At 43.4% G+C, this 15,220-nt stretch overlaps 1 protein-coding gene across 3 annotated transcripts in view; it reads left to right on the plus strand.

Annotated features, from left to right (window-relative positions):
* The first annotated feature begins 606 nt into the window (after nucleotides 1-606).
* Nucleotides 607-15,220, plus strand: part of spon1b (spondin 1b) — a 71,240-nt gene continuing 56,626 nt past the window's right edge. For 2 of the 3 annotated variants that reach the window (XM_042110723.1, XM_042110725.1), the window contains exons 1-3: nucleotides 607-1,247; nucleotides 2,215-2,321; nucleotides 8,025-8,158. In XM_042110723.1, coding sequence (XP_041966657.1) covers nucleotides 1,016-1,247; nucleotides 2,215-2,321; nucleotides 8,025-8,158 — 473 coding nt within the window. In that variant the 5' untranslated portion in view covers nucleotides 607-1,015. The remainder of the gene's footprint in view (nucleotides 1,248-2,214; nucleotides 2,322-8,024; nucleotides 8,159-15,220) is intronic. The other variant, XM_042110724.1, reaches the window with a different exon arrangement.

Here is a 15,220-nt window from a genome sequence, read left to right on the forward strand (position 1 = left end):
TTAAAAAGAATAATAATTGTTGCAATTATCCTCATCTATGATACATTTGAAACAAATCTGGTTTCAAGAGAAAATTCAATAAAATAGAATAAACTGAAAAGGTATGAATGGTCTTACCGCCCTTGAAAAAAAGAGTTACTCTCAGACCATTTTATTATTACATTCAAGGAACAAACCGAGCATCTCTTTTGCTGCCTCTGGCTGGAGGTCATATGAGCTGACGGCCGGGATACTCTTGGTGACATCTACCGGTCTAGCGTTTTATTGAAAGACCCATAGGCTAAGTGGTCAGCGTGGTTCCTACATTGACTCCGTTGCGGAAATCGACTGTGTACGCAATGAAACATGTGGCATCGCCATCTAATCCAATTTTAATTGGGTCTAATGCAGTAAAACGTAGATTGAAATAAACTTACTTCTTTCGTTAGTTAAAACAATATTGATTTTCTCATTGATCAATAAATAAATGTTAACATTTTTGAAACTTTTGTCCCCCTTGTGTCTTACACTTCCCCTGGTTCGGATAACGGTTGCGAAACCATTGGCTGGCAACTCCCTGCTTTCAATTAGAATGTCAAAGCGCTCGTCTTCATAAGAGACACTGGCAGGAATGTCTGGGGGTTTGTTTAAGTCTGCTGGCTATACCTCTTCCCTTTCGCTCTCCCTCCGCTTGGTACGAGGGAGACAGCTGCTGCTTGTGCGCTCCCATCCGTTTGGCTATTTCCTGAATGCTTGTGAATGACACCGCGCTTAAGTCAACATCGCGCGCTCCTTACTCTATAGCCCACACACTTCAGCAGTGGGTTCATCAGTCAAAGGGACCTCTCAGCGCGGGCATGGGTCTTGTCCTTCTACCCCAGCCGTCTCCTGCTGAGTGAATGGACTCACACCAAACAGTCAAGTTTGGTCTTTTCTTCTGCAGTTGGTATTTCTTTCTGACCGGTTTTGTGTGCGTACAAGAGATCGAATCCATTTCGCTGCAAGGGACTGAAAAGCAAGTACAGTCAAAGTAGCAATGATGAGGATGTGTCGCTTTACCTTGCTTGTGCTGTACGTGTTGTCCAGTTTTGTGCGCAACGCATTCGCCTTTACAGACGAATTGGCGGAGAGATCGGGGAAATCTGATGGCTATTGTAGCAGGATTCAGCGGGCTCAGACTCAGGGCACTCGCAAGGATGGCCATCATGAGTTTCGGCTACGGATTGAAGGAGATCCTGAACATTACCAACCTGGGAGTACATATAGAGGTAAGGTGCAATAAATCGCGAGACGTGCGCTGTTTTATTTGATAAATCTAAGAGTAAACTTCAAAATGTTATAGAAGTGAGCACAATTCCAAAACCATTTCGTTAGAAACAACATACCGTTTTAAAGGCACCATATAGCAAAAGTAATGGAACAGAGACATGTAATGAATCTGCATTGAGATGGGTACTAAACAAAGTTAGTAGGCTAGTTTACTTCCACAGAGAGTACGTATCCAGTAAGGCAGTGTGCGCACGTTACTTTCCTTGGCACCAACATAATGTACACAAGACCAGAAACCAAGTAGCATTGATACAAATACACGCAGGCATGATATGCAAATTAAAATACACTGATTAGCCTATTAATGGTGTTATTGCAATGTCTCTAAGTTGTCTGTTTAAACGACCCTGTTGTGTTATTAAACATGCTGACATGGACTATTAACATGGGATAAACGGCCATGCGTTTCCTTTATTGCACACACTTCACTAATTTGTGCATGTAGCATTATTAGAGCAGGCGGAGAACAAACATGCAGACACCTCTTTCGAGACTTCGCTCACTCTTTTGAGTCCTGAAATAACTGCCTGTGGAAGAGTGGCATCTCATGTGATTGCCGCTGAACCTGAACGTGAACCCACCCAGGTGCAGTGGTTAAGGGGTGGATGGAATGACTTGCCTACCGAGCACTGGATTCAGCTGCGTATTTACCTTCAGGTGTGTCACGCGTGGCCTCTTCAGCATGATTCTACATGCTTTTCCTGAAGGAGTCGTGCCAGAGGATTGAATGCACTCTTAGGGAGCACAAAAGCTTAAGAGTTCTTAAGAATTTCTCCAGCGGTGTCCAGACAGTTAGCTGCTGGTTTTGACACACCTGGGAGGGCAACCCTTTTATGCAGCACACATCTCTGTCATATCTGACCTATATATCTGCTCAGCCATCTTCTCCCTCTTCTTTCTTTCTAGTGAGTTTGCTTGCCACCAGCCCAGCATTTTTCCGGGGCTTTATACTGGTAGCCCTGAGAGAGGGAAGAGAGGGGCTGCGTGATGATGATTATGCAGGCAGTTTCCAGGTAAGAGACATATGGCATATGCTCCAACTTTTATGTCATCAGATGCTATGAAACAAGCACACCCTACTGATGTTATGTTATGCCTTTGGGTGTTTGGCCATAAACTCAAAGTACAAAGCATGCAATGAACTGTCATATGCATAAAAACACAGGAGTGTTTGTTTGTGTCCAGACATGCCGACTGCTTGCTGAGATAGGAAATGGCCTCTATTTTTGTTTTCTCTTAGTTCCTGCTGGATGGAAAGGAGAGTTCTCCCTCTCAGTGGGCGTTGAATGTTTATGGAACTAGTGCCTTAAGTTTACTCATGTAACAAGTCAACCAGGCCAAAGGCAAGCATTCCAAAAAGTGTGTTTGCAGCATCCTATAATGTATTCAGAAGAAAACCCTACCCATGAATGGTTATCAGTGTTGTTCCAATCAAATGTTGTCTCAAAATATTACGGGAACACTCTGTCAAAATCAGAGGAAAATCTCTTGTGTATTGACTACTCATGAAGGAAAAATTGCCTGTATTTTCTGGTATTACGCTGTTCCAGTTCTATGGAACCAACAAGCAGAATACATTTTGGATGTATTCTTACTAGAGCTGGTGTGCAGAACAACGAAAAAGACCACTGCCAGCTGAAGTGCTGATTAGGATATAAAAACTTAATGAACATCCACTGTTCCTCTTTTAAATTGTTTGGCCTCGCTCCTAGAATGTGTCTGGCATCATGTTCAAAACAAACAGTTTTACACCAATATCCCCTTATCACTTTGTGAGACCAAAAAAGCTTTGCATGGTTTACAATTTCAATTTAGAGCTTTTTAGGAGATGTAAAAAAGTGAAAGTGCAATAGAGCAATGTCTGGGTGCTGAACTTGCTCTGATCTAACTTGGAGACAGAGCTGTTGTTTTAAGGAGCAGTTGTGGGGTGCGTGTCAACGCGTTTTATTGGTCGTATTAAAGATTTACAGTCTGGGGCCACTCTCAGCGGAGCTCTCTGGGTTGCCCTGGGGTTGCCATGGCGAGGAGGAAATCCAGCTGGAATGCTCGATGTCAATATATACTTAGAGGAATGACTTTCCTTTGTGTGTGACCTGCTCTGCAATTTGTTTAGTAAAAATAATGTATAGGACTGGGACTGATTGAATGTATGGGACTGATTGAAAATGTAGGTTGTAGCCTACATGATGACATGAGCACAGCAGCTGCACAGCAGTCTCAGGTTCCTGACAGGCATTTCTTTATTCAGGCAGAACTTTATATTAATGCCTGCTGACGTGAAGTCCTGTGCCGTTTTAGTCATCATTTCTTGGACAGAAATGGCCTAAGTGCCCCGCACCCCCCCCCCCCCCCCCCCTGTAGTGTTTTGTGTGTATTGTTGACTCCCCAATCTCAAATACCATGCCACTTTGTTTGACAGACCAAATGAAAAATGCCTGAAGCAGAATATATGAGGTGGCTTGAAGACAAAGTGCAGTGACAACTGTGATGTCATGTATGGCAGTCAGGGAGGCATGACAGCCGTGCTATGTGTGTGAGGGGCAAGTGGGCTCAGCGCCTCTGTGACAGCCGAGCAAAAGATGCTAAGCAGAATGGTGATGTGCCTGCACTGCAGCCATGGCCCTGGTCACTAAAGAACCCCCACCCCCAAGTGGGAATAACTGCGCAATCTCACAATTAACAGGAGTAGGATCCTATTGGTTTCATTGTGTATATGCGCACAGGGAAATACCCACAATACATTATTGTTCATCTAGAGACAGATGTAAATAAACTGTTGGTTAAATAGGCTTTGAACGTATGTTCTAAGTTTTAGAACCACTGGAGAATTAAGTGAGTTTGAAATGACTAAATTCCTGTAGGTATTGATTTAAACAGAACAAGGGCACAGTGAACATGTATACCATCCAGATGTGGGTAGGCTTAAGAAGGGAAGCCCTGTATTTTCTCTGTCTGATTTTGGGCACAAACCCCCACAGCTGATGATCCAAACTTGCCTCTGCAGCCTTGAAGATGAGCTGTAGGACACAGACTGAGCTGTGCAGAGTGTCCCACAAGTCACACCTCAAGCTCTGAAAAGAACACTTTGGTTTCCTGGTTGTTGACTTGTGTATACTATTATTATTATTATTAGTAGTATGATACAAATACTAATTTGAAACACGTTTATGATACTGAAGTCCTTTCATTTTTATCTTTACTGAAATTTAAAAACTGACAGAACCTTTGTTACTGGTGGTTATACCGGCCTGTAGGCATCTGGTAAAGGTATCTTGAAGGCCTGGATAATAATGATGCTTGGAGGTGAAACTGTGAGAGAACAGTTCTCCACCTCTGTGCATGTCACTCCCCAAAATGTGAATAATTGCTAAACTTTCCCATTGGAATTGCTGGAAAAAAATATGCAGAAGAACATCAGTCAGTCAGTGAACTGCATCTCTCTATCAGTCAGTGAACTGCATCTCTCTCTCTGTCAGTGAACTGCATCTCTCTCTCTCTCAGTCAGTGAACTGCATCTCTCTCTCTCTCAGTCAGTGAACTGCATCTCTCTCTCTCAGTCAGTGAACTGCATCTCTCTCTCTCTCAGTCAGTGAACTGCATCTCTCTCTCTCTCTCTGAATTGACTGTAATGTAAATGAGTCACGGCTACCCTGCTCCCCCCTGCTCAACCTCATTCAGAGTTATATGCGGAAACGGTTGTTTGTTTGGCCTCTCAAGACTGCTGAATGCCAAATCAAAGCCGTGCCCGAAAGCAGCCATGCCTACTCAGAGGGGCACCGTGTTGTGCCGTGCTGCACCGCGCCATGCTGCTCTGAAGCTCCTCTGCCTCGCGCCTTCCCCACAGAAATCAGGGATGCCACTCAAAAAGCGCGTCCGGTGTGGGGAAAGGGCTTTCTCATCACCTGACCATGCTAGATAGATAGATAGATAGATAGATAGATACTGTAGATAGATAGATAGATAGATAGATAGATAGATAGATAGATAGATAGATAGATAGATAGATAGATACTTTATTGATCTCCAAGGGGAAATTCAAGGCCTCAGAGTAAATATAAGTATATACATATAACAAAACTCCACTGTACAATAGAGACAGTAGAAGATAAGAAACTAAAAAACTAAATATACTATATAAATATACTATATATGCTATCTCGTTCCTTCTGGGAAGAAGAGAGAGAGAGAAAGAGAGAGAGAGAGAGAGGGAGGGAGGATCTGCTTCAGCACCAGTCAAGCCATCCCACCCTAATCCCTTCAGGAGGGGTGATGAGTGGGGCTGTATTTGTGTGTGTGTGTGTGTGTGTGTGGGGGGGGGGTGGGGGCATCCCCAAGTATGTTGGGCCTGTGGCGGGAGACTGTGTTCAACTCTGTCACCTGGGAGAGTGGACGGAGGCAGCTGTGTGGGCATGACAACGTCAGTGCACATCCTACCAAATCCCTCCGCCCCTGCTCTCCCCAGCACTCCTAACCTCACTGGGAAACGACGAGCCAAGGCAGGAGCCAGCCGAGCCCGAGATGAGACGCTTTGTCATGCCAGACGCTCCACTCTGCCTCACTCTGCTCCGCACTGCTCCTCGCCGCTGCCTTCCCCACTCTACTCCACTTCCTGGCCGGCTGCCCGCCTTTCAGATATGACAGCCACTTTAGCACATGACAACAATTGCACCCCAGACCCCCATCCACCATGCCCACAGCCAGAATGAGTGCCCCTGCTAGGAACAAATTGACCTAGTATAAGTATATATACTCTTTTGATCCCGTGAGGGAAGTTTGGTCTCTGCATTTATCCCAATCCGTGAATTAGTGAAACACACTCAGCACACAGTGAACACAGTGAGGTGAAGCATACACTAATCCTTGCACAGTGAGCTGCCTGCTAAAAACAGCGGCGCTCGGGGAGCAGTGAGGGGTTAGGTGCCTTGCTCAAAGGGCACTTCAGCCGTTCCTACTGGTTGGAGTTCGAACCGGCAACCCTCCGGTTACAAGTCCGAAGCGCTAACCAGTAGGCCAAGGCTGCCCCAAAAATTATGCGGTCACATTGTATGTTGAGGATGGCAATTTGATTGACAGGAATAGCTCATTCTCAGTAAGAAGAACACAGTGTTTTCAGTGAAACTCTTGAAGCTGCTGGTGATGCACAGGAGAGAAAGTAATTATCCCGGCCCCAGTGTGTGTGTGTGTGTGTATGTGTGTGTGTGTGTGTTTGCACGGTGGAGAGGCGGACCAAGGCAACGCTCCGGGGGGCCCGGGGAACGGGGTGAACGTAATTGAAACAGCTCAGACACGTCAGCACAGAGGCTTTAATTCTAAAAGGCACTTTGGAGAAGATTATAATTTTTTCGTCTCTGTGTAAGATTGAAAAGGGGAGTGTGTGTCTATATCATTCTCTCTCTCTTTCTCTCTCTCTCTCTCTCTCTCTCTCTGTGTGTGTGAGAAACAAAAGTGACCCACATATTTGTGTTAGTTCTTGGGAAAGTAGAGCTGTTGAGTCAGTGTTATTACAGCGGCGAGGACAGCTGGCAGACACACAAAGAGGTCAGGGGTCGAGTTTGAATGAGTGGGCTAGTAATCGCGCCTGGCTTTTATTAGCTTCGTATTCAGGACTGGGTATACGGGGAACTTAACTGCCGCTGCCTAAAAAGTTCTGACGGAGGTTAGTAGCGCTCTGGGAGTCAGTGAGAAAAATCCCTAATTTCCTTTCTGTGCCGGTAGAAAATGGCTTTGTGTCTCAGCTTCATTCTGCAAGTTCAGTTGTTTTTCATCGCACAAGTAGTGGAAGAACATCCTATGTTGTCCTATTGGTGTTTGGGGGATATATTAAAAGCTAACAAATCACTGCAAAATACTCCATTTTATTATCAGGTGGTGGGGAGTGGGTACCTCGGGATTTGTTGTTAAAATTAGTTAAAATGTCTTTAGACAACTTTTACATACTAAATAAAAACCAACAAGCCTTGCATGCATGAGTGAGTGCTTTCATCATGCGAAAAACATTCCGTTTTTTATTTATGTTTGGGAACAAGTCTCCTGAACCTGGAAGATTCAATAAGAATAGCATTTTGAACAAAACTGTCTGAATAGAATTACTCAGATTCAGGGACTGCTTGAGGGAACATTTTTTTTTTCCTGATTCACAGTGCGCCGATCCAGAGACCCTGGTACATGCAATACAATACAATATAATATAATACAATACCAAGGTATTTGTGGATGTGTGTGTGTGTGTGTGTGTGTGTGTGTGTTTGTTCGTACCAAATATTTTGAGTGTTTGAGCACAGTTGGCCTTGTGTGACTGTGAAATGCAGTATCGATCCCGTCTCTGGAGATTGCTGGGCTGTGACACAGTGCGGGTGATTGCAGAATACAGAATGCACTGAATTGTTGGCACGTTAAGCATCCTCCCTCTAAATGATCATGATCACTATGAAAAGCAGACCTGCTCAATGCATAATTGATTTGGAGTTAGTGTCATAATGTAGTTTCCAGCACAATTCTTTGTTTGTAGTGTAGTGTAGTGTAATGTAGTTTGCTATTTGAAATAGCAGAGGATATCTGACTGAATGCAAACTTTTGTCACTTTTATTTGAATCCCTAAACCAGAGTTAAACTCTTGACTTTGTAGCACCAATGAATGGACGCATCACGTACAAGTACATGGCATCGATTTTTGATGGTGCCCTCACTGCGGCTGTGTCTTTATGGCTGTTCCACAGATCATCGACGAGGACGACACTCAGTTCATGACCAACTGCCCGCCTGCTGTGACTGAGAGTACTCCCAGGAGACGCACCAGAATCCAGGTGTTCTGGACAGCACCTCCCTCCGGTTCCGGCTGCATCACCCTCAAGTGAGTGACCATGTTCTGTCATGTCCACCCTTTCCTATGTATTTTAGCTCCATGTGGACTGATAATGCCATTTATTTTCTATCCTTATGTTAATATGATAAAATGCATTCCATTCCAACATGACTAAAATATTACTTATCAGGTTTTGACAGTGTTGTTTGAATATGTCCTTGTGTCCTTGCCAGTGTAAGGTCAAAATATATACTAATTGGAATAAAATATGGTTTTAATATGCCAGCATGACATCATGGTGCAGTGGTAGCATAGTGGCTAAGGAGCTGGGCTAGCATGCATTTATCCTGAAACGTTCTAGAAAGGGTCGTTTGCTAACTTCTATAGTCGTCGTTTATGGATATGGTGTTTCTAGAAAGGGTAGCTCCAACGATCAATCACAAAAAGTTTGGCGGTTGGAACGACAGGTTGAGAGTAACCATTGACAGCCGTGGCCTACTGGTTAGCGCTTCGGACTTGTAACCGGAGGGTTGCCGGTTCGAACCCCGACTAGTAGGAATGGCTGAAGTGCCCTTGAGCAAGGCACCTAAGCTCTCACTGCTCCCCGACCGCCGCTGTAGCAGGCAGCTCACTGCATCGGGATTAGTGTGTGCTTCACCTCACTGTGTGTTCAATCTGTGCTGAGAGTGTTTCACTAATTCACGGATTGGGATAAATGCAGAGACCAAATTTCCCTCATGGGATCAAAAGAGTATATACTTATACTTAGATTGACCCTCTATATGCATACCTTACTATTGTATGGTCTATGAGTATTTCACTCATTATAACATTTTAGATTTAGATGATTTATTCATCTTAAGTACAGGGGTGTAATGATAGATAATGTGATGGTGGTTAGACACAACTGTGTCGTCCGTAACATCCACTTATTAATGCATGTGTGTGCGCAGAGGCTGCAATTAAAGGGACACCAGGCAACATTTTCGTGTTAATTAATCATCTTCGTAAGTCGGTATATGGTTAAATGACTCATTACGGGGCGAATGAAGGCTCTCTCGCCCGCCCCTACTGCCTGTAGGAAGAATATCCCACTTGCACGTTCGTTGTATCCTACCCGCCGACCAGGGGCGGAGCTTGCGGGGGTGCGGCACGCCCCCGGTGCGAGGGCGCCCCTCCCCCACCTCCGGGTAATGGCTTCTACATACCTGACGCACCCGACCGGTAGCGCGACAATGTGACGTCAAAATGACGTAGATCTCTCTGGCGCGCCAGGGTTTTGGCCGTGTAGCGCGAGGTAGCGCACCACTCATTTTTTTTCAGACGAGCGCGACAAGGCGGAAACAGGAAGATGGACTAGTTCGAGGGCAAGCGAGTTGCAGTGTTTTGTTACAGTCGTGAATTTTTAATAGTTTGCTGGATAAGTTAACAAAGTTACCAGTGAGAGTTGCAACACATGGAATTAAGAGGAAAGAATAGAAACGATTTATTTTCAAACAAAGGATATCTATTAAGGCCTGAACAAAATCTCTTTCCACTTCAGGAAATTACACAAACTCAGCCAGCTGCTAGCTAGCTAGCCAGCTAACTAAACTGTTTAAATTATTAAAATTTCCCTCGGGATGACTAAAGTACCTATCTATATATCCATCTATCTATCTATCTATCTACCTGTGCACACACCTTGGAAACTACATGATAATGATGATGGTAGTTGTGAATAGTAGCAACCATCACAGAGGCTAGCTACTGGTGTTTCTTACTGCAGCTTCTTCTGCTGTGTAAGTAGTTAATGTTAGTCTTTTCACAACAGCGACACCTCTGTTCAGGAGAATATTGCAACTAGTGTTGCGACCACCAGCGCGAGTATAAATGGTTACGGCGCTTCTGTGACGTCACATTGTCGCGCTACTGGTCGTGGGACGTTTAAGGTGGGACGGGCCTCTCCCACGGCACAAGGCCGGAGGAGCTAAGATCATGCAAACGGTTTCTTTTCAATCATTTTCAGCAGAGTGGGACGTATTAGGCTTATAGGTTGCCCCAGTCAGGACGAGTTATGACTCACGGTTGCTGAAAAGTTTTGAAATGTACTTTGATGATTTAGTAGGTGTAAAATATTGAATAAAATGTTCTGCTGTATGACTGGCTTTATTTTAACTCTTATATTGAACTTTACCACGTGCAAATTTACAAAATTGGATCGTCTCCTACAGGCGTCAATGAGAGAACACTCGCACGTAGATGATTTTGGTTTCGATGTTCTAATGAGTAAGAGTAGCCTAAGTCTTTGTGACAACACGTCATGATACATTTGATAATGTGTGATCGTTGTTTTGGTATGAAGCATCTTTTACGTAGCCTAATGAATGCGCTCTAGAAAGTGAAAGTAGCCTAACCTAGGCCTATATGCGCTCTGTGTCTGAGCTGTCTGTGCACGTCCGCAATTGATTACGTTCCTCAAATGGAGAACACATCAATCCCATGGTATTTTTTGCCCTAAAATGCATGAAACATGCAAGTTCAAAATCCCGCCGATAGGCACGTTACATCTCCGTTTCATATTTGTTACATCTCCGTTTCTACTAGCCTACAATAAATGAATTGAACGAACTCAACTGACAAGGTAGGCTATATCTAGCCTACTGATTCGGTCATTGCGACTACAGAATACAGACTACAGAATACAACAAACGTTCTGTCTTTCTGAAGTTTATTTTTGTATTCCGGGGTACAGTAGCCTAATTGCCTAATGTCTTGACAATAGTTTTTCTTACCGGCTTGCTGTTTAACTGACTGCGCCGCTCTGAATTTTCCTGCCAGGTTTATGACGCAAACCGCTACATCTAGGCTCTGGCATTGCCTAAACTCATCGTGTGGGAAATCAGGTTATCTGTCAATATTAGGCTTTGAAAGTAAGGGATATTTGCTCAGTAGGCTCAGTAGAATAGTTGGAAATTGAAAACACATACAAAAAAGATTCGGGGCTTTTGAAAAGAGATTCGGGGCTTGAGCCGAAGCCACCCCCTCGCTCCGCCAATGCAACCACCCAGCAGTAACTTCTGTATTCAGTGAGATTTGCACCGCCATAATTTTATTTTTGACTCTTCCCGTCACCGTTGCAACCTCTGAGCGCTCATTCTCCAAGTTAAAGATCATTAAAAAACCACTTGAGGAGCACAGTGGGATAGGAGAGACTGAGTGGACTTGCCATGTGAGAATGAGAGAGCAAAGAAAATGGACATACACAGAGCATGGATGAGTTCACGGAGCGCAAGGCTCGTCGTATGCCCTTCAAATAGTGCTGCGTATTATTGTTGTTTTATGATTAGGGGTCATGTAGCCTAATGTTTTTGTTGTTGTTCTCTTGGTTACACTTTATGTACGTTTGATGGACTTCAAAATTACATAGTTGCTCTCCGTGGCGCTGACGCTTGTAAGACCCGCTATTGCGGGCATGTGTATGTTGTAAAATTATGTTATGATGAGTTTAATAAAGGGCCCGGGCATGTGCCCCGCCCCCGGCCCGGCTCTGACTTGTTCCGCCACTGCCGCCGACCTTTAATCTAACAAAGTCTCAGACATCGCGAGAAGCAGGATCAGTTTACAACGAAACGCTAGCGAGTGTTGCAAACGTGTGTGTGTATGTGACAAAAAAAGATTTTAACTTAGAAACCGTGTAACATAGCTTAGAGCACCTTTAAGAAAATATTGGAAAAACAACAGAAACATTTTCTTACATTCATAATAAGTTGGTTGTGCATTCTCAATAATTACTATGATCTAGCTCTATAGATGTTCTAGTGAATGTGTGGACTCATTTTTAACCATCAACTTATTCACCCCTTGCAAGTGACGTCACGTTTTGTTCGCGCCACAGCAAAATAGCCTAGTGGACGGCAATAACACGAATCAAAGCAATGGGTTGTAATGGGACATATCGCACAGCTAGGAGATTATAGTGAGATTTAACCGTAGTAATGCCCTTCCACGACTGTTGGCTTATTGTTTGGAATACAACAACATCCCATGTTCTTGCATAGATATATTTTGGTTTGTTTTCTTTGTGTTTCGGGAGTATTTCAACCACAATTACATGCTTATCTCCTCAGTGTATGAAGCACAGCAGCGGTTGCTATAGCAACCATAGACTCTGAACAGGACAGCATATAGCACTTAGGCAAAGTCTTTGGCAAGATCTGAATGTAAACAGATAATACCGTTCAAGTTTTTTTTTAATTTCCTATTTCTTTCAATTCTTTAACTTAAGACATGTAAGAAGTAAGTTTATTCGCTGGGCAACGTACAAACTGACGAGTTACATTAGCCCTAGCACTATGAGCTACGATAAACGTTAGCTAGAATAGCTAGCTTCTAAGTGTGGCAGCTAGTTATTATTTCATGTTCTGATATGACATTCTTAACGTTTTTACTATGTTACAACTGATAAAAGCAAGACAAATAAAGTAACCAAATCGCTTTGCAATATTTTAGTCCAGAAATACTTATGGGTGTTCATTTACCATAATGTTAATTACAGTAGCCTAACCTAACGTTATCTCCCCTTGCTGTTACCACCAGTTTTAATAACTTTACATTTGCGATCATGACCCATTTCATCTAACAACACCACTGGCATCGTCTTTGACTATCAGACCCCAAACAGCAATACATTGAACTACAAAGATGTTATAGTAATGGTGTTCAGTTCATCATAATCTTTATGACATAATGTAATTTGCCGTCCGTCTCCCATCTTTTTGCCGTCCAGCATGGAGCCGTCACGTGACTTAAGTCACGTGTCTGCAAGGGGTGAATAGCATAACCAAAGATTGTTAAGGCGGAGCAAGATATTTCATCAGGAGCCACTTCCGGGAACCCGGATCGCACGAGGGGGGGGGGGGGGTCAAAATCCCCCTTTATGCAGAGCAGAGGCAGCGACTGCTCCATTGAAGTCTATGGGCATAGCTCAGAATTTCACCACATATGCTAAGGTCTTGGTTCTATAGAGTTAGGAATGTGAATTTCGGGCACATTTTCATGATCTTCAAACCCTTCTGAACATTTCAGGTACATTTTTAGCATTTTTGAGCAATCCAGTCTGGAGAAAATCAACCTTATATCAGGTGTGCGCCGGTTATTTCTGCCGCTGCTGTTGGCCGGTTGCAACTTACGCTCGTCAATACGTCATCGACACGCCTCTTTATGCAGACAGGATTCGATCCCCATTTCGCGCCCATAGACATGAACTACGACGAAGTATCTTGCTCCGCCTTAACAATCTTTGGCATGACGTCAAAACACTGGACAGTGATTTGAACGATGGAACTTGCTATTTTCGACCAAACAACAGCGCTTTCTAGACACAGTTGTAACTAGGTCGTTATTTGAGCGAAAGTTGCGTCATACTGTACAGTACCATGGTGCTCTAGCAAGGACAAAGTTAACTTAACATACCCCATATAGGTTAATATTGAGTCCAACCTCATGTACAAAGTACAAACTAAAATATAACAACTAAGTTAAAGTGAGTCAACCCTCGACCCCTAGATAATTATAAACGAATGCATACTTATCATATTTTGCATCATTCAAAACAGGTCAGTTGAGACATTAAGCATATGAGAAAAGAGTAGAAAGAATTTTGTTTTAATTTTGTAAGGCAATTTTTAGCAGAGACTAGCCTCATGGTTGCATGGTCTTCCGTCCAAAATTGCGGAAGCTCAAGGGTGCATATGTTGCTATTTATTGTCCAATTGAGTTTCATCTCTTGATATTTCTATATCTATTTCTTCTGTTTGCTTCATTGGCAGAAATATGATACGGGAAGCTTACTTCGAGTAAACAAAAATAGAAAGTAATTTGTACAAAAATGCTTTGACAGTATGTCATCAAATGGGTGTTAGATAAACCAGTTCTGTCTGCTATGAGTCAGTCGCCTGTCAGCATAATTGAAAATAAATTCAATTGCTCATTCACCTACACATGCACTCATATTCTCATTCTTTTTTTCTCTCTCTCTCTCCATCTCTCAGACACGATGTGTGCACACACACACACACACACACACACACACACACACACACACACACACACACACACACACACACACACACACACACACACACACTCCTGCATGCACTCATACAATTTTTGATGATTAGCCTTGTAGTACAATGGGCCCATGTTAATAAAATCTCTGGGTGAATTGAAATGGAATGTTAAGTAATCATCACTCCCACTGATTGCCTGGTTACCTGAGAAGCCGCCTGCAGGAGTTCACTGTTTTTAATATAAATTGCAAAATTAAGGTCCAGGCGTCATTAATAATTGAGTCCGATTCCCCCAGACACTCTCACCACCCCGTATCACTGCTCACTGACGCACACGCACACACACACACACAGTAAAGACTGACCCCGTTGCTTTCTCTCACACCACTGTTAGAGGGGGTATTCACAATAGTTCCCTTTTCATTTATCTTTCTTCTCTATGCGACAGATGGCTTATTGCAATGGCTGGTATTATTCCAATAAACGTTGTGTTCGCGAAAACAGCTGCTATGCAAATGCCACGCTATTGCTGTCACTTTGTCCTGACGTGTCGGGGAAGAGATACAGTACCTTGTCGAGGCCGGGCCCGGCGCCAGAACCGGGCTGCTCTGTCCAATACACATCAAATAAAACTCCAATTACCCCTGGGACGAGCCCAGCACCTTTACGGGACTCCATATAAATATTTAGAGAGGGACAGAGGCTGCACACACTCTGTTAGGGGGAGTCAAGAGAGAAAGGGAAAAAGGGAGAAAGTAAGCAAAGCAAAGAGATGAAAACAGAGAATTGAAAAATAAATCGTCTCTTTGTTGAGAATTTGGAGGCTTATTTGTGTTATTTTATGCATGTAGAGGATTTCTGCATGATGGGTTGCCATTTTTTAATTATATAGCATGTAGTGGACAAATAGTGGCTATATGAGCTGATTGCATTGAAGTCATTAAAGCAGCAGTCATTAAAGTGTGTGCATTCCAAAAAGGAAGTTTAAATTAAAGTTAATATTACTGATAAGCACACTACATATCACAGAGGGTCGAGGGTGGCTATAATGACAGTAGCA

The sequence above is a fragment of the Alosa sapidissima genome, chromosome 11 (assembly GCF_018492685.1).
Source record: "Alosa sapidissima isolate fAloSap1 chromosome 11, fAloSap1.pri, whole genome shotgun sequence".
NCBI lineage: Eukaryota > Metazoa > Chordata > Actinopteri > Clupeiformes > Clupeidae > Alosa > Alosa sapidissima.